The 25,503-nt window shown below is 29.0% G+C and overlaps 3 protein-coding genes across 3 annotated transcripts; all 3 read right to left on the bottom strand.

The window, feature by feature from the left end:
• Positions 1-461: 461 nt before the first annotated feature.
• On the bottom strand, positions 462-12,654 carry MKS88_003778 (uncharacterized protein; the record flags this gene model as incomplete). Its single annotated transcript, XM_067216902.1, has 5 exons — positions 462-716; positions 903-989; positions 1,164-1,765; positions 2,060-7,100; positions 7,165-12,654. The coding sequence occupies 5 exons, from the start codon at positions 12,652-12,654 to the stop codon at positions 462-464; spliced, it is 11,475 nt and encodes a 3,824-aa protein (XP_067072590.1).
• A 2,992-nt stretch (positions 12,655-15,646) lies between these two features.
• Positions 15,647-18,595, bottom strand: MKS88_003777 (cell division cycle protein 48-like protein; the record flags this gene model as incomplete). The annotated part of the gene is made up of 2 exons (XM_067216901.1): positions 15,647-17,805; positions 18,295-18,595. 2 exons carry the CDS (start codon positions 18,593-18,595, stop codon positions 15,647-15,649), a joined length of 2,460 nt encoding a protein of 819 aa, XP_067072589.1.
• Positions 18,596-21,131: 2,536 nt separating this feature from the next.
• On the bottom strand, positions 21,132-25,356 carry MKS88_003776 (acyl-CoA synthetase; the record flags this gene model as incomplete). The annotated part of the gene is made up of 2 exons (XM_067216900.1): positions 21,132-23,140; positions 23,226-25,356. 2 exons carry the CDS (start codon positions 25,354-25,356, stop codon positions 21,132-21,134), a joined length of 4,140 nt encoding a protein of 1,379 aa, XP_067072588.1.
• Between the last annotated feature and the right edge of the window lie 147 nt (positions 25,357-25,503).

Here is a 25,503-nt window from a genome sequence, read left to right as displayed (position 1 = left end):
GAATTCGTCTATTTACAAATTTATGTTTTTCGATTATTTGTTTTATTCGTGCACTCACTTGTTTATTTATTTATTAACGTATGTACCTGTTTATTTATTTTATTTTTTTGTTCTCTTTAAAAAAATCATACGAATTAGGGCTACTACAAACGTTTTCAAATTAATTACCTATGTTTATTTTTAAGTGTCATATAAATATATTGAGAGCTTACGCCATTATTTTATGAATTTTAAAAAATAGATTTAAAAATTAAAATTTAAAATAAACACACAAAAAAAAAAAAAAAAAAAGAAAGTATATATTAGTGCAATGAAATAAATTCTTTACATAAAAAGAACAGCACTAGAATTAGGTACGCGTCCGTATGTATATTATTAACACGTACCTACCTACATATATATATTTATACATACTTATACATTAACAAACCCATATCTCTACGTATGTGTATAGCCTCTTTTTAATTAGCTAGCTTGTTGCTCTCGCTTGGCTTCAAAAAATATTCGCACAATTTGTACAGAATATCTCTAGAATTGTTTATGTCTTTTTTTTTTTTCAGAAATATTTTTCTATATTTTTTGTTTATATTAAAATAATTTCTGTACAACTTAAAATTTTGTTTATTTTTGTAATTATTTAACGACTCCGTAGCAAAATACACGAGCTGAGGACTCTCTGCACACAGCCTCAAAATTCTGTCAATTCGTTTTATGTTCTAACAAAAGAAAAAAAAAAAAAATGATTAAGGTAGGTTTGTGTATGAGCACATACATATATATATATATATATATATATGTGCGTACATGTTTGTATGTATGTATATACGTGCTTATGCTTCGGATAATACATATATGTATATACACATATATATTTGTTTCCTCCGTTTCTTCCCCTTTTTTACCGTTAAGATGCTTTTGCTCATAAACATGTTCGCTTGCAGAGTTAGAGCGATGCACAGTAATTCGGGCAAACACATCTTGAAGAGTTTCTAATAGGAAAACAAAAATTGGCGCACGCATGTACGCTCATATATATATATATATATATATACATATGAATACAACTCATTTTGCGCGAAAAAAAAAAAAAAAAATCAAACAGCGAATGTACATACAAACAAAACGGGGGGAAAGGAATGAACAGTAAATGAATAGGAAGAAACCTGTGCTATCCAGGTAAGCTGGCAAGCTGAGTTTTTGCTGAGCCACGTAGAAATCTTAACTAAAATGTGATAGCCATTTTTTGTATTTATATTCCTTTCATTTGTTTTTTTTACTTTTGATATTGTAGAATGTATATATTTTTCCCTATTTTTTTTTTTTATTAAAAGAGGCTGAATGGTATTTCCATGTGAACCAGAAACGACGTCACTGAAGGTGGAAATGGCGTACGATTTGTTCGACGAGTCCGACTTGTTTGATGCGTCCGACCTGTTTGACCTTCCCAATTTGTTTAACGCTTCCGACCTGTTTGACCTTCCCAATTTGTTTAACGCTTTCGACCTGTTTGATTTGTCCAACTTTTTCTTATTGTTCATTGATCCAGCTATGGTGTCCGAGTTCCACCCCCTGCTATATCGTTCATCAGCACTGTTGTTGTACGTCCGATTCAGTAAATATTTTGAAGATACCACCATATCAGCAGGTTTAATATTTTGTCCACTTGACACAAAAGTGAGATTCGTACAGTCATTCTGATTATAGTAATCATCATTGTTATCAAATGTATCGTTATACATTCTATTAGTATAACCTTTCACTTTCACTTTTTTTTTTTTTTTTTTTTTTTTTTTTTCAAAAATGAAATGTTCGTTCGATTTTTTCAATTTTTCTGTACAAGGAATATTCTGTGCATAGGTACTGACCAAATGACCATTTCGTTTATAAGCAATGGTACTTTTCTTTTTCTTTTTCTTTTTTTTTTTTCTTTTCATTTGCATCTTGTGCTTATTAAAATTACACCCATTAATTATTCTATAATGTTTACGTAATATTTTATAATTAAATAAAGTTGGGACATAGAGCATGTACATGTGCATATTTTTTGAAATTTTTATACTTGTATTTTTATCATTTATTTTTATGAGTCTTTTTACTTTTTTTGGAAAATTAAACAAGTCCGAACAAATAATGATACAAATAGATAAGATGTATTGTATTTGTATACTTAGAATTAGTGCATGCATATAAAACATATCGTCGGAGTTTTCTTCCTGATTGTTATTTTCATTGTTCTCTTTACTATTAGTTGGGTAATAATATCCTGAATGAAACTTCGAATATGTGGACGTTTCATCGGTAAGGTTCGTATAATCATGTTGTCCATAATTTAAGGAATAATTTTTCAAAAATGTTGTTATACTATTATTATTATTATTATTATTGTTATTGTTATTGTTGACGTTGTCCTTACTGCTGTTTCTATTGTTGTTGTTGTCCTTACTGCTGTTTCTATTGTTGTTGTCCTTACATAAAGTATCTACATGTAGCAAGTTATTTGATAATGTATGATGAATCGAACAACTTGGTTTGTCACTGTTTGCTTCTTCTTTCAAGTTTTGCCCCTTCTGGCGAGTACATAAATTCATATAATTCATGGTTATTTCTTTTTTTTTAATAACAATATTTAAATATCTAGATGCATCTAAAATTTGTTTTGATGTATTATAATGCAATATAGATGAATGATAATAATAATTTTTATACAACTTGACACATAAATAATAAAGTGATAATATAACCTGTTGTAGTCTTACCATTTTTGCACTAACTCTCTTTACTGATATGTTTTCCTTTTTCTTTATCATAAGAAAACGTAAATTTTTACTATTAAAGAGAATTAATTTTATAATGTTTTTCCTTATTAGTAAATACGTAATTAAACTATTATATTTTTTCAGCAAAAAATTGATCCATTTTTCGTATAAATAACATTTGTTTATTATATGTGCATAGTATAAGCTTTTTCTGTCATCATACGGAAAGACACTTCTACTACAGTACATTTTTACGCCCTCCTCCATTTCATTACCTGCTGTTCTATTTGCTTCCTTCCTACCTGATTGGCGGTTACACACATTGGTGTTCCTACTCCAATTTGAGTAACTACTCAGATGTGGGTCCCTTCCACAATAGGAGCAGACATCTTTTCCTTGTCTATCATCTAGTTTTTCATTCCTCAGATGACTCTCTTTAAAGTAATACTTCGAGTTATGCTTTACAACTTTATGAGCATATTTATAATCGTTCATAAAAATTAAAATATGCAAGATATATGAAGTGCAGCGAAACTTAAAAGATTCAAACTTTATACTATTTTTTACTTTTTCAAAAAATTCAACCCATTTTAATAACTCGACTAATATACTTCTTAGTTTTAGTTTGTAGTAAAGAATACAGAAATAAAAATTAGCTATTTCCCAAGACATAGCAAAAAATTTTTCATCGATCAAATTTTCTTTATACTTATATTGGGTGCATGTGTTAAGGTTTGTATTTGCCTCATCATCCATTGCACACAAGTCACTGGCACTGGTGAGTCTTTCCGTTTCTTTGTTTTGTTTCATTTTGCTTCCTCCCATATTGCTATATTTTAGTTTATTTTTTTTATTTTTTTCCGACCCCTGCTTATTTACGCTCCGCCAAACTAGATTGAGAACAAATGCATAATTTTTTTTTATGAACAGGTAGATGTCATGGTAAGAGGATCCTAAAAGGAACTTACAGTTAATAGCTATTTGAATGTACTGGAGATATATTTGATTCTTATTTAGCCAAATAGACGAAACATTACACTTCATAATATGGTTAAACAATTTGTTGTCTTTAAATTTATTCTTCATCATTTTCATACATATAACTAAATTTAAATATCTCTTTTCATATTCTTCATGCCACTGTATATCGTAGATTTTTAGCCTTCTTTTTAACTGCTTTAACCAGAGGATGTCGCCATTTGATTCCTCGTTTAGGGGATAAGTACTACCTATATGTTGGTCCCTGTTATCCGTGTTATCATTGTCACCTTCGTTATCTTGGTTATCTTTGCCATCCCTGTTGAAGAGTGAAGTGGTACTGCTTAACGATAGGAGTTTCCCCTCATTTGTACTAGTCGCCCGTACTAAATTTATACTACTGTCATCATCTCTCTTCTTCTTAATTATGCAATTTATCAAGTGGTTTTTATTTTTTAGATGTAAGAATGATGGTATTTCCTCCATCGATTGATAAACGTTACAAATGGATTCTATGGAAGATAAGAAATGAAACGTAAGTATGTCGTGCCTGTAGTCTTTTTTTTCTAAAGTAAAAAATGATTTATTTTTAAATGCATCCTGCGTAGCTACCCGGAGAATATCATTATTACTGTCCCTATTACTGTCCCTATTACCGTCCCTATTACCGTCCCTATTACCGTCCCTATTACTGTCACTATCACTGCTACTATTACTGCTACTATTACTGCTACTATTACTATTATTATTAGAAGCTGTAGTAGTAGTATCCCTAAAACTGTTGTATGTAAGTAATGAACTGGGGGATAACCATTCCTTACTACTCTCCATTTTTTTGTTTTTTACTTTTAATCCAAATATGATCCAGTATTTTTTTAAAATAGCGCAATTATGTTTTTGCAAAGAAGAAAACCTTTTAATATTATGACTAATTAATTCTATTTTTCCATAGTTGATATATATATCTCCGCTCTCTATATAATTCTTTTCAAAATGATATGTATTGTTGTACATTAGATTATTAATTTCATAAAAATTTTCATTAAATATTCGTTCAATCCACATCCACATATTAAAATAGTTGTCATAAACTTTGCAAGGAAATGGTAGTATTTTATTACTCTCTTTATAATTTTTAATTGTACTCTTTTCACCCCCTTCCTCTTCATCCATAACGATACTAGCCTTTCCATCCACACTTTGTACATTTATATTTTTTAATATGTCTTCTGTAAAAATGGTATTCAACATTTCCAGTGAGCAACGTTCCACTAGGTCACTCACTTCCACAGAGTGCATTTGTATTGACCAATATATAAATCTCTTCTGTGTATAATTAAGGAAAACGCGAAAAAATTTTCTAATGATTAGTATATTTTCCACTGAGTATTCTCTAGTATCATAAATCAGGTTAAAAATTTCGATAATTATTAAACATAATAATTTTTCAAAGGCACTATTCGTATGGTATTTGACAATAGTGTTAATTTTGTTATTCTTGAATAGGAAAAAGTTTTCTATATCACATGCTCCTATATTTTGTCTATTCATTTCTCCTTTAGATTTAGATTTCCTCTGTTCCTTGGTGTTTCCCTCTCTCTTTATATGCCCATTTTGCGTAAGTAACTCTGTAGCATATAAGCTCTCATTAATGCTACTATCTCTACCAATTCCTTCGTATACCCCCCTTTTAACGTGGCTACCATTATTACTACTACGACTACTACTACTACAGCTACTACGACTACGACTACTACTACTACAGCTACTACGACTACGACTACTACTACTACAGCTACTACTACTACAGCTACTACTACTACATCTACTACTACTGCTACTTCTACGGCTACTACTACTACTACCCTTTACATGCTTCCCCCTCTGTACTTCGCTTATACATCTAGTTGTTCTAAGAAGGCTTAACCTTCTTTTCACATTCCTTTCGTACGTTTTTATCTTGCTCTTTTCGTGCTGCAGAGGTTCTCCCTTTATTCTATTCTGCAAATTTTCGGAAAATCTGGAAAAGGCATATCTGCTTTTCTGTATGCTCCGCCTGTTAGCAAGGGATAGTTCCATTTTGTTCACTCCCCCTGCTTCTTTTGTTTTATTTGTTGATTCACTAGGTCCGTCTGATCCATTGGATCCATTAGATCCATCAGGTCCATGTGGTCCATTTGGTCTAATTGATCGATCTCCTGGCATATTTACCCGCTTTTTTGTTTCCTTCTTTCCCCTTTCGCTATCTTCATTCGTTAATCCCCTTTTCCTCACACCTGCATTTTTTTGAAAAAAGTTTAAGTAGCACAGAATATTGTTCTTTTCAATGTACTCACTTAAATTCTGACTAACAGTTATATAATATGCCAAGGCTAGAAATATTACATCTAATATGGTTTTCTCTTTAATAAGGTAGTCATTCGTTAGATAATTCATGTGGTAGTTCAAAATGTTGTTCATACGTCCACTGCAGCCTGTATAGCCAACATTACTAATACCGCTTTTAGGCTCACCCCCCCTTGGTGTAATTATTTTATAGAAAAAGTCATGCTCAAACATTAATAGTCTGCTTCCATCCTTTTTAGATGTAATCAAAGAAGAATTTAATAAAATTGCAATGCAGTACTTTTCAAATATTTTACATCCCTCATAAAATATGTCCCATTTGTTCATGTTAAAAATGTAACAAACGATTTGAGAAACTATAATCAGAATACCTACATCTAAGAGAGGCCATTCCTGAGGGCAGTTGTCAAATATTTGTTCCATGAAAGGAGAAAGGTTCTTCCCCTTTCTCTTCCCCTCAGCTCTGCACTCACGACTATCGCCATTATGATCATTGCAACCTCCATAATATCCATCTTCAGTATCATTATTTCCTATGCAGAATCTTTCATCTTGACCATTCTTGCTGGTGCAGCTTTTATTTGTATTCTTGTTTATACATCCATTCACCCCTGTGCAGTCGCTTTTGTTACATTTCTTACCTTCCCTGTTATTTAACGCTTCTTCCTTAGCTTCTATAAAATACTGTCTATATAACTGTTCCTCTTTTTGAAAAATGAAAATCATCAATTTTTCTGCTAAATGGAAATTGTTATTATTTATAATTCGCAAAATTATGGTTACCCATTCATGTTCATAAAAGAAGATGTTTTCACTACCCTTGTCTGTGTACTTCTTTTGTACTTCCTCCTGTACATTTGCTATTTTATTTATTCTTATTTCATTAATTTTTAATTCATTTATTTTTATTTCATTTTTTTTTATTTTCTTTTTTTTTTCTTTTTTTTTTTGCTTTCCATTCTCTTCATCAGTATTTAATAAAATTCGATTTTGCTGCATATTACTATTGCCCTTTTTATACTTAAGCATACACTTGGTATTACACATTTTTTTTTTTTTTTTTTTTTTTTCTTTCCTCATTCACTTCTTTCGCTTCACATTCCTTGAAGTGTTTCCTTTTATCTCTGTTGCACACATTGTCCCATTTTTTCGATGGATAGTAACTCAGTTTAATTTTTTTTTTTTTCCTAAACTTGTGTGAAGTCGTCATATTGGTCATACAATTTTCAAATTTTCGTTTTTTCTTATATTTACCTTGTTCTTTTTCATTATTTTTCTTAGCAGGAAATACCTCTGTATTAGTAACTCCCAGTTGAGCTTTATCTTTTAAGACACAAGTTGCTTTTTTCATTTCATTTTGTTTTTCTTTCCATAACCTTGTAACTCTCTTGCCCACATTAATTTTATGATTAATTAAACTAAAATTGTAATATTTTTTTTTGCGATTTGAAAAGAAATTGTAAGTACTGCTCTTATTTGGATTCGTCACAACGTTCCCATATTTATGTAAAGAAAAATTTTCATTACACGATTGTGGCATATTTAAATCACTAATTTTTTCCTCGATCATTTGGTCCTCTGAGATAGGAATAATAATATTATCCCTGTAAGCATCAATTTCACTACGTTCATTTGTTTCTACCGGGTTATTATTTTCTCTATTAATTTCGTCATCATTTTTTCTAATTATTTCGTCATCATTTTCTCTATTAATTTCACCAGCATTTTCTCTATTTATTTCGTCAGCATTTTCTCTATTTATTTCGTCATCATTTTCTCTATTTATTTCGTCATCATTTTCTCTATTTATTTCGTCAGCATTTTCTCTATTTATTTCGTCAGCATTTTCTCTATTTATTTCGTCAGCATCTTCTCTATTTATTTCGTCAGCATCTTCTCTATTTATTTCGTTAGCATCTTCTCTATTAATTTCGTCAGCATTTTCTCTATTAATTTCGTAAGCATTTTCTCTATTAATTTCGTCAGCATTTTCTCTATTTATTTCGTCAGCATTTTTTCCATTTATTTCGTCAGCATTTTTTCCATTTATCTCATCATTATTTCCTTTGTTTACCCCTTTTTTTGTGTATGCCTTTTTGTCATTTTTTTTTTTAATTTTGCATATGCTATAGTGCAGTAAGAACTTTTTAGTTCTATTATTTCCCCCAATTATTGAAATGCTCTTGTTTTTACCAGTTAAAGTATTCTCTGTATTCTTTTGCTCCTTTTCTTGTTCGCTCTTTCTTTTCAATGCATCATTGTCTAAGAGCAACACTGTAACGCCGTTGTTGTTATCCTTGGACAAATTTATCTCCTTTTCATTTATTTTCTCCTTCGATACAACCTCTTCCATATGATAATCATTTGAAGGAGCTAACTTATTTACATGTGCATCACTAGCTGACAAATCATCCTTTTGTTGAAGCTTTTTTTCTAAGTTATTTTTACGATTTAAAAGCAATTGTTTTAACTGTTTATCGTGTTTATCGTATTTTTCGTCTTTGTTTATCCCTTCATCGATTTTTACTTCGTTTATGAAATATTTCCTTTTTCTTGCATCTGAGTCATCAACTGTAAATTCTTTTTTTATATATACATGGTCAATTTTGTTACAATTTTCCTCATATTTTTCCTTTTCTTTTTTGTCCATATTGTTAGTAGGACACTCAAAATTTAGAGCATCGGTGTTATCATTCTTAGCTGATTCATTTTCAATTAGTTCTTTTTTTATCTTTACTTCTATGTTATAATGACTTTTTATTTCTTTAGCATATTTAAATGCTTCCAGGTTGTTAATATCCGTCCTTTTTTCTTTTCCCAAATTAAGCGTAAAATTATTTTTGGTACCGCTCATTTGATCATTTTGGGTAGAGTTATCTACAATATTTTCGTGTAGTTTCTTGGATAAACTTTCCGCCAATTTTTCTTCCAATTTTTCATTCTCACTAGAACTCTTCCCCTTTGTGCCACCTTGTCGTGCGCCTGTAGACCCATGCTTCCTTTTGATGTTCTCGTATGTACATATAAGCTCCTCATTAGATGAATATTTACTTCCATCTCTGTGGCACACGTCGTTTGCTTTGTCAAGGTCCAGATGATTTATAGTCTTTTCATTTTGTTGATCATATATTAATGCAGAATTTTCATCAGTTAAACTGTTTATATAACTGGTTATATCACCAGAATTTGTAGTTACCTTATCAGTATTTGTTTTGTTCATACCATGTTTGAATTCATTTTCCATTATATTGGTAACACATTTAATTTGCTCATAAGGTAGAATATCATCTGTTTTTATATACTTTTTGTTTGAGTTATACTTTTTAAGGTCCGAATTAGTTACAATTTCTTTTCCATATGTTATGTTCGGTGCTCCTGTAATATAATTACCTTGCTCAATCAGGCTGTTTTTTACCATAGTTAAATTATTCTCTTTAGTATGTTTATATATATACGTTTTGTGAAAGCTAGTTGGTTCTGATGAAATGTCACCTTTATATTTACCATTTTTTCTTTCACTTATTAGAACTGCATCGTGTTCATAATTCTTTATATTTATATCGATACTGAGTGGTGTGGTGTCTATTTTATCACCGCCATGTTTAGCACCGACAGTTTTGTCATCATCTGGCTCATAAACCGAGTTATGAGTACCAGCATTATCAGCAGCAGCATTATCAGTAGCAGCATTATCAGTAGCAGCATTATCAGTAGCAGCATTATCAGTAGCAGCATTATCAGTAGCAGCATTATCAGTAGCAGCATTATCAGTAGCAGCATTATCAGCAGCAGCATTATCAGTAGCAGCATTATCAGTAGCAGCATTATGCTTCATTTTTTCGCTAACCTTAGGCTTCGAAATTTTTTCATGATTAATACCTAACTGCAAGTATCGCTCATTCTTTAATGTACCACCATATTTTTTGCTTAAAGATAATTTTAATGCGTCCGAATAATCCTTCACACGTTTGTTGTTCTGGGGGGTAAAATTTTCCCTCACATTTCCAGTCAACTTATTTTGAGCTTTAACATTAAACCATTTTCTTAGTTCATTAGCATTCTGATTCATTGGAGCATTCACTATTTCCCTACCATTTGCTAAATCTTTATTTGAATCTAAAATATTCATTTTTTGTATTGGCATATTCATTGTGCTTGCTCTTTTATATATGTTTGTTGGTAATGCATTACTTTTATTCTGTACAGCTTTCACTGGGCTGGCACTAGGTTTATACATATTACCACTACGATAATTACCCCTAGGTGTACTGCTCTGCATATTACTAGGTTTACCACTACTAACATGATTGCCATCAGATTTACCACTACTAATATTATAACTGCAAGGCTTTTCACTTCTAACATTATTACTACTAGGCTTCCTAATTCTAGTATAGACGGAACTAGTATGGATCATGCTAGTATCATTACCGATGGTGCTTTTTTTTAGCGATAAAGGGGAACTACCATTCACTGATTCTTTATTCCTGAATAGGGAATTTTTCTTTCCCCATATATTATTATTCCGTTCAAACAGTACGCTAGACACATGCTTACATTTATGAGTTGTAATAAATGGTAAGATCATGTTAGATCTACCTGTTTCGTCCTCGGCTTTCTTCTCATTGGTTCCAGCGACTTTCTCCTTTTTACATGCTGATAATTCACTCCTCTCATTGATTAGTTTATTTTGGCTATTTTCATTTTCACATACATTTTCATTTACATTTTCATTTACATTTTCATTTACATTTTCATTTACATTTTCACTTACATTTTCAATTTTTTCATTAATAGAAACACTACACCTTTCGGTAGCACCTTTTTTTTTAAATATAGAATTTCTCTTGTGAACTAAGGATGAATATCTTCTCATTAACTGTTGTTTTGTTTCAACGTTTTCTTCGTTTATTCGTAGCAATTTTCTTTCATTTGCATTAATAAAATTTGAGGGTGAAGAGTACTTACTTTCTGGTTTCCTTTTCTCTTTATTTAATAAACTACTTTTATATAAAGTATTATCGCTTTTTTTTACAAAATCAGGACATGCTTTCTTAATTATATCATAATCTCTGTCATTTTCGTCTTTAGTTGAGTTCGTAATAATATTAATTAATGTTTTTTTTAGATTTCTATGAAAACTGTCATTACTCATAGGCGTCCTACTTTTCTCTTGACGTTGACAATTTTCTTTTTTTGATATATACATAGGACAATATAAACTAGCTTTATTTTGAATCTTTTCATTTTTATTAATACCTGATAGGACAGATCTATTTTTTTCTTTCACTTTTTCCCTTAACCCGTTCTTCTTTAATCTGTTGTTTTGTGCACAAGCAGCTGGGTTAATTTTATTATTTAAAATGTTCGAATCTAACGCTATTCTTTTCAAATTAGGATGTAGTTCGTTTATCTTGTTATGTTTAATGAGAGAAATGCGTGAAATTACTTTGTTCTGTTCGCTAGTTGTTGCTTCATTTGCTGCCATATTGTTTCCATTTAGTGTAGTACTCTTAGTAGTAGGATCATTATTGTTATTCATTGCACTACTTCTATATATTGCGATACTACTATTCATTGCGCTACTTCTATTTATTGTGCTACTTCTATTTATTGCACTACTTCTATTTATTGCACTACTTCTATTTATTGTGCCACTTCTATTTATTGCACTACTTCTATTTATTGCATTATAGTTAATTACTGCATTATTGTACCTTAATGCACTACTACTATTATTATTATTATTATCATTCTCATCCTCCTCACTCTTTTTGCCTTTTTCCAAATTATTCTTGCAACTTACATTTTCATTTAAAAGCATATGCTTATTTGTACTATAGGAAAAGCATTTTCCTATATTTATTCCTTTCACTTGTTTATCGTCATTTTTTAATTTAAGCAATGATCTTTTAATAAGTAAAGGATCTTTTTCTTTATTGCTACTTTTTACATTGTTGATTTTTTTTATCTCTCCTGTTTTAACAGAACTAAAAGGTGTAAATTTTACTTCGTTTCCTTTCCCATTTGTATTAGACAACTCTATACTTTCATGTTTGTATAGTATCCTATTTTCCGCTTTATTTCTTTCTGTACTTATTTTGTTCACTTCTATATTATTTATGTCCTTATTATTTACTTCCCCTGATATTAAACTCCTATTAATTATATTGTTGATAACATTCTTCATATTAGTTTTAAACATATTCACGTAGTTTTTGTTTTTTTTCTTATCCGTATTATATTTACCTCGCATATTGGTCTCCTCATTTTTATGATGCAAGCTTCTTGGCTCATTCTTATTCTGCAAATTGATTGTCATACTGATGGCGTTTTCGGAAGAGTCTTTGTTGGAATTACTGTACTTATCCCCATTTACGCCAAGAACATATTGCGCTCTACAGAAATTTTGTTCATCTTTCATTTCATGGTTGTTTATACTTGGATTATGTAACAGTACACCCTTATTTTTTTTACTTTCCAAATGTGACATACTTATTACTTTATTAAACACAACATCATTAGGACAAATCTTTTCATTATTTGTTGAAAACTTTATGTTATTAGGATCCATTTCGGTGAAATGTAGTGGTCCTTTTCTTGCAATGGACTCATTGATCTGCTGTGCTTTGCTTATCTTCAGCTTGTTCAATTTTGCAAACTTGCAGTACCTTCTGCGGTTTATCTAACATATGCACACACTGCATATATTTCATATGTATAAGCGTACGTATTTGATTATGTAGGAACACAATACACCAATCTATACGCTATTATATATTCTTACATATACGTCAGAGTATACACCTATGTGTATATATATATATATTTTTTTTTTTCTCCTTTTTTATATTTACACATTGCACTATTGCAAATGAATATTTTCCCACATCAAAAGATTGTTACGATTAAGCAAGAAATATTAACTCAGATTGAGGAATTACAGTATACATGTTTATGAAAAAATATATATTTTATTAAATTAAAATAACAATTAGGTTTGGTCAAATGGTGTCTTACTCAGAAGTAAAGGAAAAACAATACACGTAAATATATATATTCTGAAATGATCAATTTGATCCTATTTTTATGATAGAAATACTGTAAAGTTCGTTTTATGTCCATATGTATGAAATAATATTCAGGACAGCGCATATTAGGCATAACAATTAATCTTGCGCTGTTTTAAGAAATAAGACTTGGAGGTACGATATGCATATATACATATACATACATACATACATACATACACAAATACACATATATATATATATATGCGCTCTTTAAAAAAGTTTCAGTATATTATATATTTAAATTGAAAAAAAAAAAAAAAAAAAAAAAAGTGGAAAATAATATAACGCAAAAATGTTTTTGTCAAAAATAGACAGTTCAAAAATGTTTATTCAAAACAAAAAAGAATGAAAAATTTATTCTGAGCGCCTTGTTATTAAAGAAGCTTAATTACAGTAGTGACATTTCTGAAATACGTTTGTCGTGATGGGAGTTTAAAAGAAGCGTATAATTTCCAAATACGCAAATGTGCAAATATGGAAATATGGAAATATGGAAATATACAGATATACAAATGTACAAATATGCATTTGTAGAAATGCACAAATAACTCTTTCTTCATCATTTTACACTGAATATAGGAGAACAAGATAAGTATTTACATATATAATTATTTTTATCATTATTATTATTTTATTTTCCCTTATATTTTTTAACATTTTGGCTAGATATACACAGATATTTTCTCCTTAAAAGCCATATGTTTTGCATTAACATGCAATAAAAAAAAAAAAAGATAAAAAAAAAGTAACAATAAATGCATAAAAAATGCAAAAAATATGTACAAGTCATAAAACTAGTGTGATGCTATCTCTTTTCTGAAAAAAGGTTTAAAATATGACACTATAAAAAGAATGAAAAATAAAAACAGTTCCTTGTTTTTATCTTGTGTTATTCGGAAAAAAAAAAAAAAACAATAAAAGGAGTTTTTTGCAAAAATAAAACATATATGCCTTTATTGTGTAAATGTAGTTTCATACTCGTATAAGCATATAATAATACAAGTAGCGAAGAGTAAAAGCATTATTTTGGAAAGAAACAAGTTGTTTCAAAAAGAATTACAAATTATTTCGCCTGTAAGTTATTGCAAAAATATTTCGAATATAAACGTTTGCAAGTATGCTGTATCATGCGTACATACCAAATAGGAGCAGTCTACCTTTAGCTAATATTTCACAATTTATATCATATTTGAAATTATATAACTTCTACATTTTTCATTTTTTTTTTTATTAAGGCAATCTAAATTTTACAGAAAATTAATTAATATTTCACTAACGTTTATGTGTATATATATGAGTGTAGAAGACAGGACAGTTTTGTACTGACTATTCATATTCTTTATCGGAAACTGTTCTAGGAGAGCGTAATTTGTATAGAGCTATTCTTTCCAGTTTTTTCTCCACTTAAATGTTGAGTAGAATATTCTGTTTGACTTAATTTTACCTCTTTCCAAGTATAAGAATTAACCGCATGAATGTATATATGTGCAAGTATATGCATGTATAAGCACATATAATGTATATGTATATATATATATATATATATATACAGTAGTATATTCCTAGGCAGCATAATTACGACATTTGTACATTTTTATGCTATTACAAAAAATTGTTTATATATTAATATATATAATGCCCTGTGAAGAAATACCCATATTTTTACTTCTTTCTGCAAAAGGTCGTCCAACCTGGTGTAATAATTTACCTTGTTCAGCTTCACTATATGTATTTTATTTTTATTTTTATTTTATTTTTATTTTATTTTGCCTAGCACGTTAACAATAAAATGAATGCATAAAAACACTAAAGTGTCAAGTTCATTGTTTATAAATAACATTCTATTTTTAATTTATTGTAGTCAGGGAAGAAAAAAAAAAAGAATAGTGTTGCACAGTTACAAGCATGTACAATACATAATTCTTCCTCCATATACATACATACATATATATGTACATATACATGCGCATGTTTACTTCCCCGTAACTGCATTTTTTCACCCGTCTTGCGGTTTTCACTACAAATAAACTTATTTTAAAAAAAACATAACTACATTTAAAAGGTAAACGTCCATGTTATATACAACTTTATACATTTTGTTGTGATGTAAAATGTTTAAGAAAGCACACGATCAACTTATATATTTTATTAAAATTATAATAGGTTTGACTTAATTTTTTTTTTTTTTTTCCTATTTTATAAAATGTGGGAGGCAAAATTTCCTTATATTTCGCCCCCTATTTAATTAAAAAATGTATGCTCTTATTATAACAAAAATGAAAAAAAAAAAAAAAAAAATTAAAAAGGTATATGTAAACATCTAAATGTGCATATATATGCGATACACTACATAAACTGCGATTTTCATAAGAATACATACACGTACATATAATGGAGAATACTATACGCACGTTGTTCATATGGCTTATATACACGCTTAGTGCCTGAAGAGGATTTACATGCACAATGCATAGAGACTATTTATATTTCAAGTTAGGAGTATAAGTCATCATCCACATTGTAATCCTGAGGCTCCTCATTATTTTCTTCATCAGGCCAATCTATAATGAAGTCTTCTGTTGCACCACCTGTCTTAGTTTTATACAAGGGATCAAATTTAATTCTAAAATTATCATATTTAATTAAATCTGCTTGTGACACACTTCTCCTGGCTCCAGCTAATCCTTCCTTAAAGTGATGTCTAGTAATTTCATATTTTATGCTATTTTCATCATTATTTTGACTCTGATTTTGGTTATCACTACTTTTATTATTTTCATTATTCTCATTCAGATTTAGTTGTAGTTTCGATTTCTTATTCATTTCTTCAGAATCTATAGCATCTCTAATAGCAGCTCTTGCTGCTCTTTGACATAACTCTGCTAAATCCGCACCACTAAATCCGGCAGTTTTTTGAGCCAAAAAATCTATAGGTACATTGTCTGCAACTGGGCATTTTCTTAATATAGCACTTAATATTGAAATTCTGGCAGCTAGGTCAGGTAAAGGAATATAAATTAATTGATCTAATCTACCCGGTCTTAGTAAAGCTTCATCTAATAATTCTGGTCTATTAGTTGCACCGATAAAGAATAGGTTCTTTTTAGGTCCAACTCCATCAATTTCTGTTAATAATTGATTCATAACACGATCTCCTGCACCACTTCCATCTCCTAAAGTAGATCCTCTTTGTGTTCCTATTGAATCTAATTCATCAAAAAATAAAACACATGGTGCAGCTGCTCTTGCTTTATCAAAAACTTCTCTAACATTAGCTTCTGATTCACCAAACCACATAGTTAACAATTCTGGACCTTTAATTGAAACAAAATTTGCTGAACATTCAGAAGCTACAGCTTTAGCTAGTAAAGTTTTTCCACAACCTGGAGGTCCATAAAACAAAACACCCCTTGATGGAGACATACCAAATTTTTCAAATTTATCTGGATGATCAATAGGATATAATATCATTTCTCTTAACGTATTTTTTACTTCATCTAAACCACCTATGTCATCCCATTTGACATTTGGTACTTCTACAACAGTTTCTCTAAGAGATGAAGGATTGCATGTACCTAATGCCATATTAAAATGATCCTGTGTAACACACATACTTTCTAAAACTTCTTTATCAATAATTTCATCTTCTAAATCTATTACATCCATTTTTTCTCTTATGCATGTTAATGCAGCTTCTGTACATAATTGAGCTAAATCAGCACCAACAAAACCATGTGTATTACCAGCTAATTCTTCTAATTTCACATCAGGTGATAGTTTCATATTTTTTGTGTGTATTCTTAATATTTCAAATCTTCCATTATCATCTGGTACACCTATATCGATTTCTCTGTCAAATCGTCCAAATCGTCTTAAAGCTGGGTCTATAGAGTTTTGTCTATTAGTTGCTGCAATAACAACTACTTGACCTCTACTTTTTATACCATCCATTAATGTAAGTAATTGAGAAACAACTCTTCTCTCTACTTCCCCATTTGTTTTTTCTCTTTTTGGAGCTATAGAATCAATTTCGTCTATAAATATAATAGCAGGTGAATTCTTTTCTGCTTCTTCAAATGCTCTTCTTAAATTTGCTTCAGCTTCACCTGCCATTTTACTCATTACTTCTGGTCCGTTTATTAAAAAAAAGAATGCACCAGTTTCATTTGCTACTGCTCTAGCTATACAAGTTTTTCCACTACCTGGGGGTCCATATAATAATACACCTCTTGGAGGTTTTACCCCTAAAGTTTTAAACAAACCTGGATGTCTTAATGGTAATTCAATCATTTCTCGAATTTGAGCTAATTGCTTTTTACAACCTCCTATATCATCATAACCTATTTCATCTAACTTTTCTTCATCATCTCTTTTAATTGGATCTCCTTCATAATAAATTACTGTGTCTGGTGAAACAATACAAAAATCGTCTGGGTCTACTTCAACAACTTTAAATTCAACAGACATGAATCCTCCTCTTACTAAAAACAAATCTCCTTTCTTTACTGGTCTATATGATTCATTAAAATAAGGTTTTAAAAATATTTCAAATAATGTATCTTTTGCTAATCCTTCTATTGTATCATCAATGGGAAGCACTTGGATCTTTTTTCCGTATGGAATCTCGGGACATGGCTTTAGGTAAACAACGTCTAAAAAGGGCGTTATGGGGGGGGGGGAGAAAAAAAAATACGCAGTTAAATAAATAAATAAATAAATACATATATATATATATATATATATAAATATGTGCACATTCTTTTTATTGTATTATTACAAAAAGGGTAAGAAAAACTGTATGCAGGAGAACACACATATGGAGCAACGGAAATGCGCCTGAACGCTTTTTGCTCTATTGCCCCTTTCAGTTCGTTTGTCGTTTATCTGATTTTTCTACTTGATGTTTTTCTATTTTTCTATTTTTCATATTTCTACTTTTCTATTTTTCGTACTTCTACTTTTCTATTTTTCGTATTTCTACTTTTCTATTTTTCGTATTTCTACTTTTCTATTTTTCGTATTTCTACTTTTCTATTTTTCGTATTTCTACTTTTCTATTTTTCGTATTTCTACTTTTCTGTTTTTCGTATTTCTACTTTTCTACTTTTCTATTTTTCCTTTTTTTTTTTTTTTTTTTTTACCTCCCAAACAAACTCTCAAATTTTTCCTTGCGACTTTGTTGATTCTAATTTTCCCCTCATCTAGGTCATTATCATTTAACACAATACAAATTGTTGAATGCCTTTTTTTCCCTTTAATTAAAATGGTATCACCCCTAAAGAAGTTCAGCTCCTCCATCCTCTTTGTATTTAGTGCAACAACTGAGTTATCATCATTTGTAGCTTCTTCTACAATTAGCCTACTCAAATTTTTCTTTTTAGTTACCTTGCCTTCACCATTATTTTCATCGGCTAAAGCTTTCATATCAGAGCTGTTTTCCATTATAATTCATCAAAAAGGGGCACATGCACATAAATATATATATATGTTGGTATGTATGTATATATATATGTTGGTATATGTACATATACATAAATACATACACCTTTTTTCGGTAGCTATGAATAAATATGCGGAAATATTTATAAGGCTAAATATTTCCCCCTAATACATGTGTAATAAGCCGTGTCGAAAGGGGGTAAGTAAATATAAGTTTAAGTGCAAATGTATAATATGTTTATGTAATTTTGTATTTATGAAATTATGTATTCATACAATTATGTATTCATACAATTATGTATTCATGCAATTATGTATTCATACAATTATGTATTCATGCAATTATGTATTCATGCAATTATATGTTTACATAATTATGTATTCATTCAATTATGTGTTTACGAATATACTACATTTGCGTATTATATAAGATATAAACGAACAAGGTATATTTGATCATATTTTTTTTTAAAATACACTCAAGTAAATTTTTTTTCTCAAGTAAACACTATTCTGAGCTGTCAAAATATGCTTACTGTTTTTTAATCGTTTTTAATCTTTTTAAATTTTATCAAAGGAATGATTTTTTTTTTTTTTTTTTTTTTGCAGTATTTACTTAAAGTGTTATCATATCAAAATAAAAATAAAAAAAAAAATAAAAAATAAAATAAAAATAAAAATAAAATAAAATAAAATAAAAAAAATATAGCCACAAAATAGTAGTGTATTAACGAAAAAATTCTGTGCAAGAATGTACGCATAAACGTGTACTTCACTACATAAATAATAAATTGCCTATATACGAGTACATATTCATATATGTATACATATAGTACACGTTATATACATACAAACATACATAAGTATACTTAAACGTATGTACTATATTCGTATTCACGTTATATATATACATGTGTATGTAAATACGATTAAGCGAATATTTTTTACACAAATACATAAATGAAGAAGTAAATATGAAAATTACGTAATGATAAAATAAGGAGAATAAAAAAGGTAAAGAAGCTTTTATAAAGAAAAAAAGAAAAAGAAATGGAAGAGGTGGAAAAAGTGGAAGAAGAAAAATAAAAAGATAAAGATGAAGAAACTATTTATAAATTAATATAAGATTTTTTTTTTTTTTTTTTCCCATAAAACAGTTATATTAACACATAATTCACCAAAAATTATGCTTTTCGAAATACTAGGCACATTGAATATTCGTTGCTATAGCACATTCTGCCATTTGGAACAAGAAAAAAAAAATCAAATCAAAAGAAAAAAAAAAAAAAAAATCATATGAAATGAAAAGAAATGATAAAAAAAAATCATATGAAATGAAAAGAAATGATAAAATAAAATCATATGAAATGAAAAGAAATGATAAAATAAAATCATATGAAATGAAAAGAAATGATAAAATAAAGTACAGTGTAATAAAATGTAATAAAATTCAGTAATGTGTAAAAATATAAAAAATAAAAAGTGACAAAGTTTAATATTTTTGTGCAAATCGAAATTGGTATATATATATATATATTATTGTACCTTTTTTGCAATTCTACTTGTATATTTTTTACTCAAATTTTTAATCATAAACTAACCAAGTCATTTTTAACAAAGATAAATAAAAAACATAGTGTTCTTTCTTACTATATAAGTGAAGCAACCTGCTATCACCATTTTTTCATAATGTTTAAATTTTTTTTTTTTTTTTATAATCGTGAAAGCAGTATTATATATGTTATATATAGGGAAACACAAAATTCGAAATTCATGATTGTATAATTGTAAACACACGTTATGTATTGTTAATGTTTACGTATTAATAAATATATGTTCATAAAATACGTGAAGGTATTTACCAATTTTAGCTCGTTTTAGCTTAGTTTTCTTTCTTTTCATTTATTTTCCTTTGTATATTTTACTTATTTTTTAAAATAATACACAATAGACACAATTTGCCATTACCTAGGTGAAGAAAAAAAAAAAAAAAAATTAAAATTACATAACGACGTTGCAATTACTGTTCTTCATTGAATGGGACACATAGTGGTGTCCACACCTTGAAATATGATAATAATTTTATTCATAATATTTGTGAGTACACTGACAAACACGGTATCGGCTGTTTATACTTTGTGAACTCTCCTAGTTGAATGGCACAACGAATCAGTTTGCATCATTATAGATAAAAAAAAAAAAAAAAAAAAAATTCAAAAAAAAAAAAAAGAGTGCATAAGGATCATAGCACATGTAAAAAAAAAAAAAAAGACGCCTCTAACAGGTTTGAAAAAAAAAAAAAAAAACAAAATAAAATAAAATTATATGCAAGCATCTTTTGCTGATCTATTAAAGAAAAAATGGATAAGCTAATGTGTATACGGACCATGTATATGTAAAAAAATAAATACTGCATAATTTGGCCATAAGCACAATGTAGCAGGAACGGTGTAGCATTATTTTATTTTTATTATTATTTTTTTTTTTTTTTTTTACTTCCGCTACTACACCCTTTGAAGTAAACCTAAAAGTGAGTTTATTATTGTATAAGTTTATCAAAATGAAAGTTAACAGAACCATTGTCTTGAATAATTACATTAAGCAATGCAGGGAAATTCTTAAAGTTTTCATCTGTTACATATTTCATTTTTTTTATAAATTCTTCTTTGTTGTCAATGTAACAACCATATCCTCCATGTGAAATAATGTAATTTTCATATTTGCTGAAAAAGTATAAAGAGGACGGATTTTTCAAGTAAAAATTGGTATCGACAATTTTTCCCTTTTCCCTAGAGGCATCTTTCACAACTCCTTTCTCGTCATCTTTCTCGTTTCCTTTCACCTTCTTTACCCCCTTCTCTTGGTAGTCCCTATCTCCGTATATGCCATTATTATTAAAAATTATGAGGACAATTTTCAACTTTAACCTGCACATGGTCTCAATTTCGTTCGACGTGAACCCAAAGGAAGAATCACCTAATATAGAAAAAACGATATTTCCAGAATTGTTCAAAGCTGCAGAGATAGATGCATTCATTGCTATCCCCATCATTCCATTAATCTGTGGTATGACATAATTGAATGGACCAAATTTGGGCAAATACAATATTCCAAGGATTAACGTTATGGACCCTTCATTGGTGATTATAATTCTTTCTTTTATGTCCTTCGTCAGGAATTTTGAATATGCCGTACATTTGCTACGATTATTACTACCACAATTATTACCACCGTTGTTGGTGCTATTTCGTTCTGTAGAACTCTTCCATACTTGTTCATCCGACAGATACTCATCACAGCTGCTATCACTCAAGTCGCAGTCCTCTTCGGGAACTTCATCATCTGTTGCTAAAGGGGATAACATATTTAGGGCTCCTCTGATGGAGTCAGAACATACACTTTTGTTATCATGCGCAGTGTTCACAAAATCAGCTATTAACTTACTATCTACATATTTTAAATAATTTATAAAATATTTTTTTTTAAACATCTCATCAATGCCATTTTTTGAAAAGAAATAATCAATCAGAATGTTCCGAATAATTAGCAGAGCTTGTTCCATCGTGAATTTGTTATTCCCACAATTTTCATATTTTCCAAAATAGACATTTTTTACATCCATGCAAAGTTTGTCTATAGTTCTTTTTTTTATATCACCCAAATCTGCTATCCATTTTTTCCTAGCATCTATATCCACATTCTCATCAATTGTGATAGGGCTCTTCTTAATTTTAAGATATAAATTTTTTAAAACATAATATAAATCGAAAAAAAAATAATGATCACAAATAGAGGGGTTCCCCTGTTCATATTGATCATTCTTCAAATCAATACATATCATATTTTGTCTTTTACAATTTTTAAAATTTCCAAAATTAAAATAAAAATTAAACAAAGATCCAATAGCAAAGCAAAAATCAATATTTTCAAATAGGTACGACTTACATGCATTAACATTATATACATAATTTTCTTTTATAAAAGATTTAGCCATAGCAGTTGTATAAATAGGCAATTTCAAAAGTTGTGCTATCTTCAATATATATTTAATACCTTCATTACAGTTAATACCTAAAAATATAACTCCCTTTTTATTTGATTTATATATATTACAAAAGGAATCCACTAGTTTAGCGAACAATAACTGCTCTTCATTCGGTACTATTCTGTTCATCGTATAGCCAAAATAAGCTTCTACATTTCTGTCACTTACTTCCAAAGTTTTAATAGCATTGTCTATTGTTATTTTTTCCCCTATTAACTTGTAATCAATATTTAAATATACAGGATATTTGTTTTTAATAGCGGTACATACACAGTTATGAAATTGTTCAGAAAAAGATTCTAATGAATCTACATGATATGACTCAAAACATATTTCTTTTGCTTTTTTCAAAAAATTATATTGTGCAAAGTATTGAAAATTATTATATTTTTCAAATAAACTTATTTTTTCATCTATATAATTCTCAAAACATATTAATACCATTGGGAAATGATTAATTTTTGCATTATATAAACCACTTAAGGTGTTTATAAATGCTGGACCTGAACATGTTAATAAAATACCAATTTTTTTTTTTTTTTTTTTTTTTTTTGTTCTGATCCATATCAAAATAGTTAACATAATTACAACTTATGGATGCATTTATTTCATTTCGAAAACTTATATAATAAATACCATTTTTAATAAAACTGTAGATTATTTTATTTATTGGTATTCCATACAATCCATATATATAATCTATTTCATACTTTCTAAAAATTAATGCAATTACATCAAAAACGTTTATTTCCATTTTCTTCAAATTTTCAGTACTCTCTGAAACTTTTCTTCTGGATAATTTTCCTGTGTCCGTTTTTAAAAAATTATTAACAAAATATACATTCTTGGGAACTTTAAAATTTGCTAAACGGTTTTTCACGTAACTCATTAATTCTTCTCTGTACTTGTAATAATACAAATTAAGATTTATGGACATGTTAATGTCATATTCTTTCAGTGCGTCTACTTCTCCCTCTTCCTTAATAGGATCTTTTTTTTCCGAACTCACATGTGGAGAGAGGCTCGAAGTTGTTAAAGTCATACTCAGATTAGATTTACAAGCCTGACTGGTTTGGTTGGTCTGACTGTTCTGCCCAGCCTGAATGGCATATACCTCCCCATTACCATCGATCATTAATCCCCGTTCATCCAGAATTACTGCACTGTTAATAACTTCACCATATATATCATCTTTACATGCAAAGGTTAAGCAATCCCTAACCAGTTTGTTCCCTTTTAACACATCATCTATCTCATTTGGAATAATTTTTTCTCCTCCTCTATTTATGATATCCTTAATCCTTCCTGAAATAAAAAGAAAATTATCTTCATCTATATACCCAATATCTCCTGTTTTAAAGAAAGGAACCCTTTCAGATATTTCTAAAAATTTGTTCTTCATCATATAATTTGTTTTTTGCTCTATTGTATTCACATAAACAAATATATGATCATTATCGTTTGCTTCTTTATAACCATACATAATATTTTTTCCGCTGATACATATTTCTCCCAACTCATTATAATCACATATTTTTTTTTTCTCTTCATTATATATTATAACTCCTACATTTGGTATCCCAACACTTTTATACTTTTTATTTACTCCTGATATAACATTTTCTGAATTGTTCATAATAAATTTATTTGAACTTACTTGGTGACAAGCTTCTGTCATTCCATATGCTTGTAGAACTGTTGTTGCAAATTTTTCTTCAATTTCTTTTTCTAACTTTTCGTCTAAATAAGAACTTGAAGTTCTAATAAATTTCAACTTGTGCTGTACTTTTTCATCATTTTTTTTCCCTTTTATTATATAATCTTTTTCATATCTTATTAACAATATATTAAGTATAGTAGGAACAGCTGAAAAATAGGTTATATTATAATGTACTACATTTTCCCAAAATTCCGAGGCACTAAACGTATGACCAACTTGAAATAATACATTCCCTTTGGAAAAAAGTATAGGTAATAACACACCAATTAATCCATGCACATGATATAAAGGCATAACAATAACTGTGTTGTCCTCTTTATTTATATAATACGAATTTATAATATTTCTAATCGTTGTTTTAATATTATTATTTGTTAATTGTACTATTTTTACTTTACTTGTTGTACCTGATGTGTGCAAATGTAGACAAATATCATTCTTTGGGTTACCTACCCCTTTTAGCGGTTCCTTTGAAGCTACCATTTTACTATCATTTTTGTCAATCCCATTTGCTGTATATGAATACGTAAAATACGGTTTAGTTTTGTTCTTTTTTATTTTAATTAAACCAATTTGGTATTCTTCAGCTAAGTCCTCTATATATGCACAAACATTTTTGTAATAACTATGTTTATTTTTAATGCTAGCGTAATTTTCATCATTTTCATTATAATCATGTATAATTATATACTTGCAATTGTTAACTAAATATTTTATATACTCTTCTTTTTTCAGATTTGTATTTTGCGGTAAACATATGTTCTTATTAAAGTTTATGCTTAAAAATGATAACACATATTCAATGCTATTAAACAAAATTATGGAAATCTCATCACCCGGTATGATATTTATACTTTTAAAAAAAATTAGGAAGTTTTCTATCTCTTCATATAACTCCTTATATGAAAATTGTTTTTTCTCTGTGTTTAGGTCAACAATATACCTATCATTCACGTTTTTCAGTTCCAAAAAATTTTCCAAAGTGTATTTTTCAGCCATTATTCTTTAATATTGAAGCTTGCGTTTTACTATATCTTAAAGGGTATAAGAAATTGGCTTTATTTTAAAGAGGTATGGGTGGTTAGGCGGGAAATATGAGTATACATATGTATATTCATTCATATGCATATACATGCATATAAATAT

The sequence above is a fragment of the Plasmodium brasilianum genome, chromosome 11 (assembly GCF_023973825.1).
Source record: "Plasmodium brasilianum strain Bolivian I chromosome 11, whole genome shotgun sequence".
NCBI classification, from domain to species: domain Eukaryota; phylum Apicomplexa; class Aconoidasida; order Haemosporida; family Plasmodiidae; genus Plasmodium; species Plasmodium brasilianum.
The sequence above is the reverse complement of the archived record's forward strand: the minus strand, read 5'-3'. Positions and strand labels throughout refer to the sequence as shown.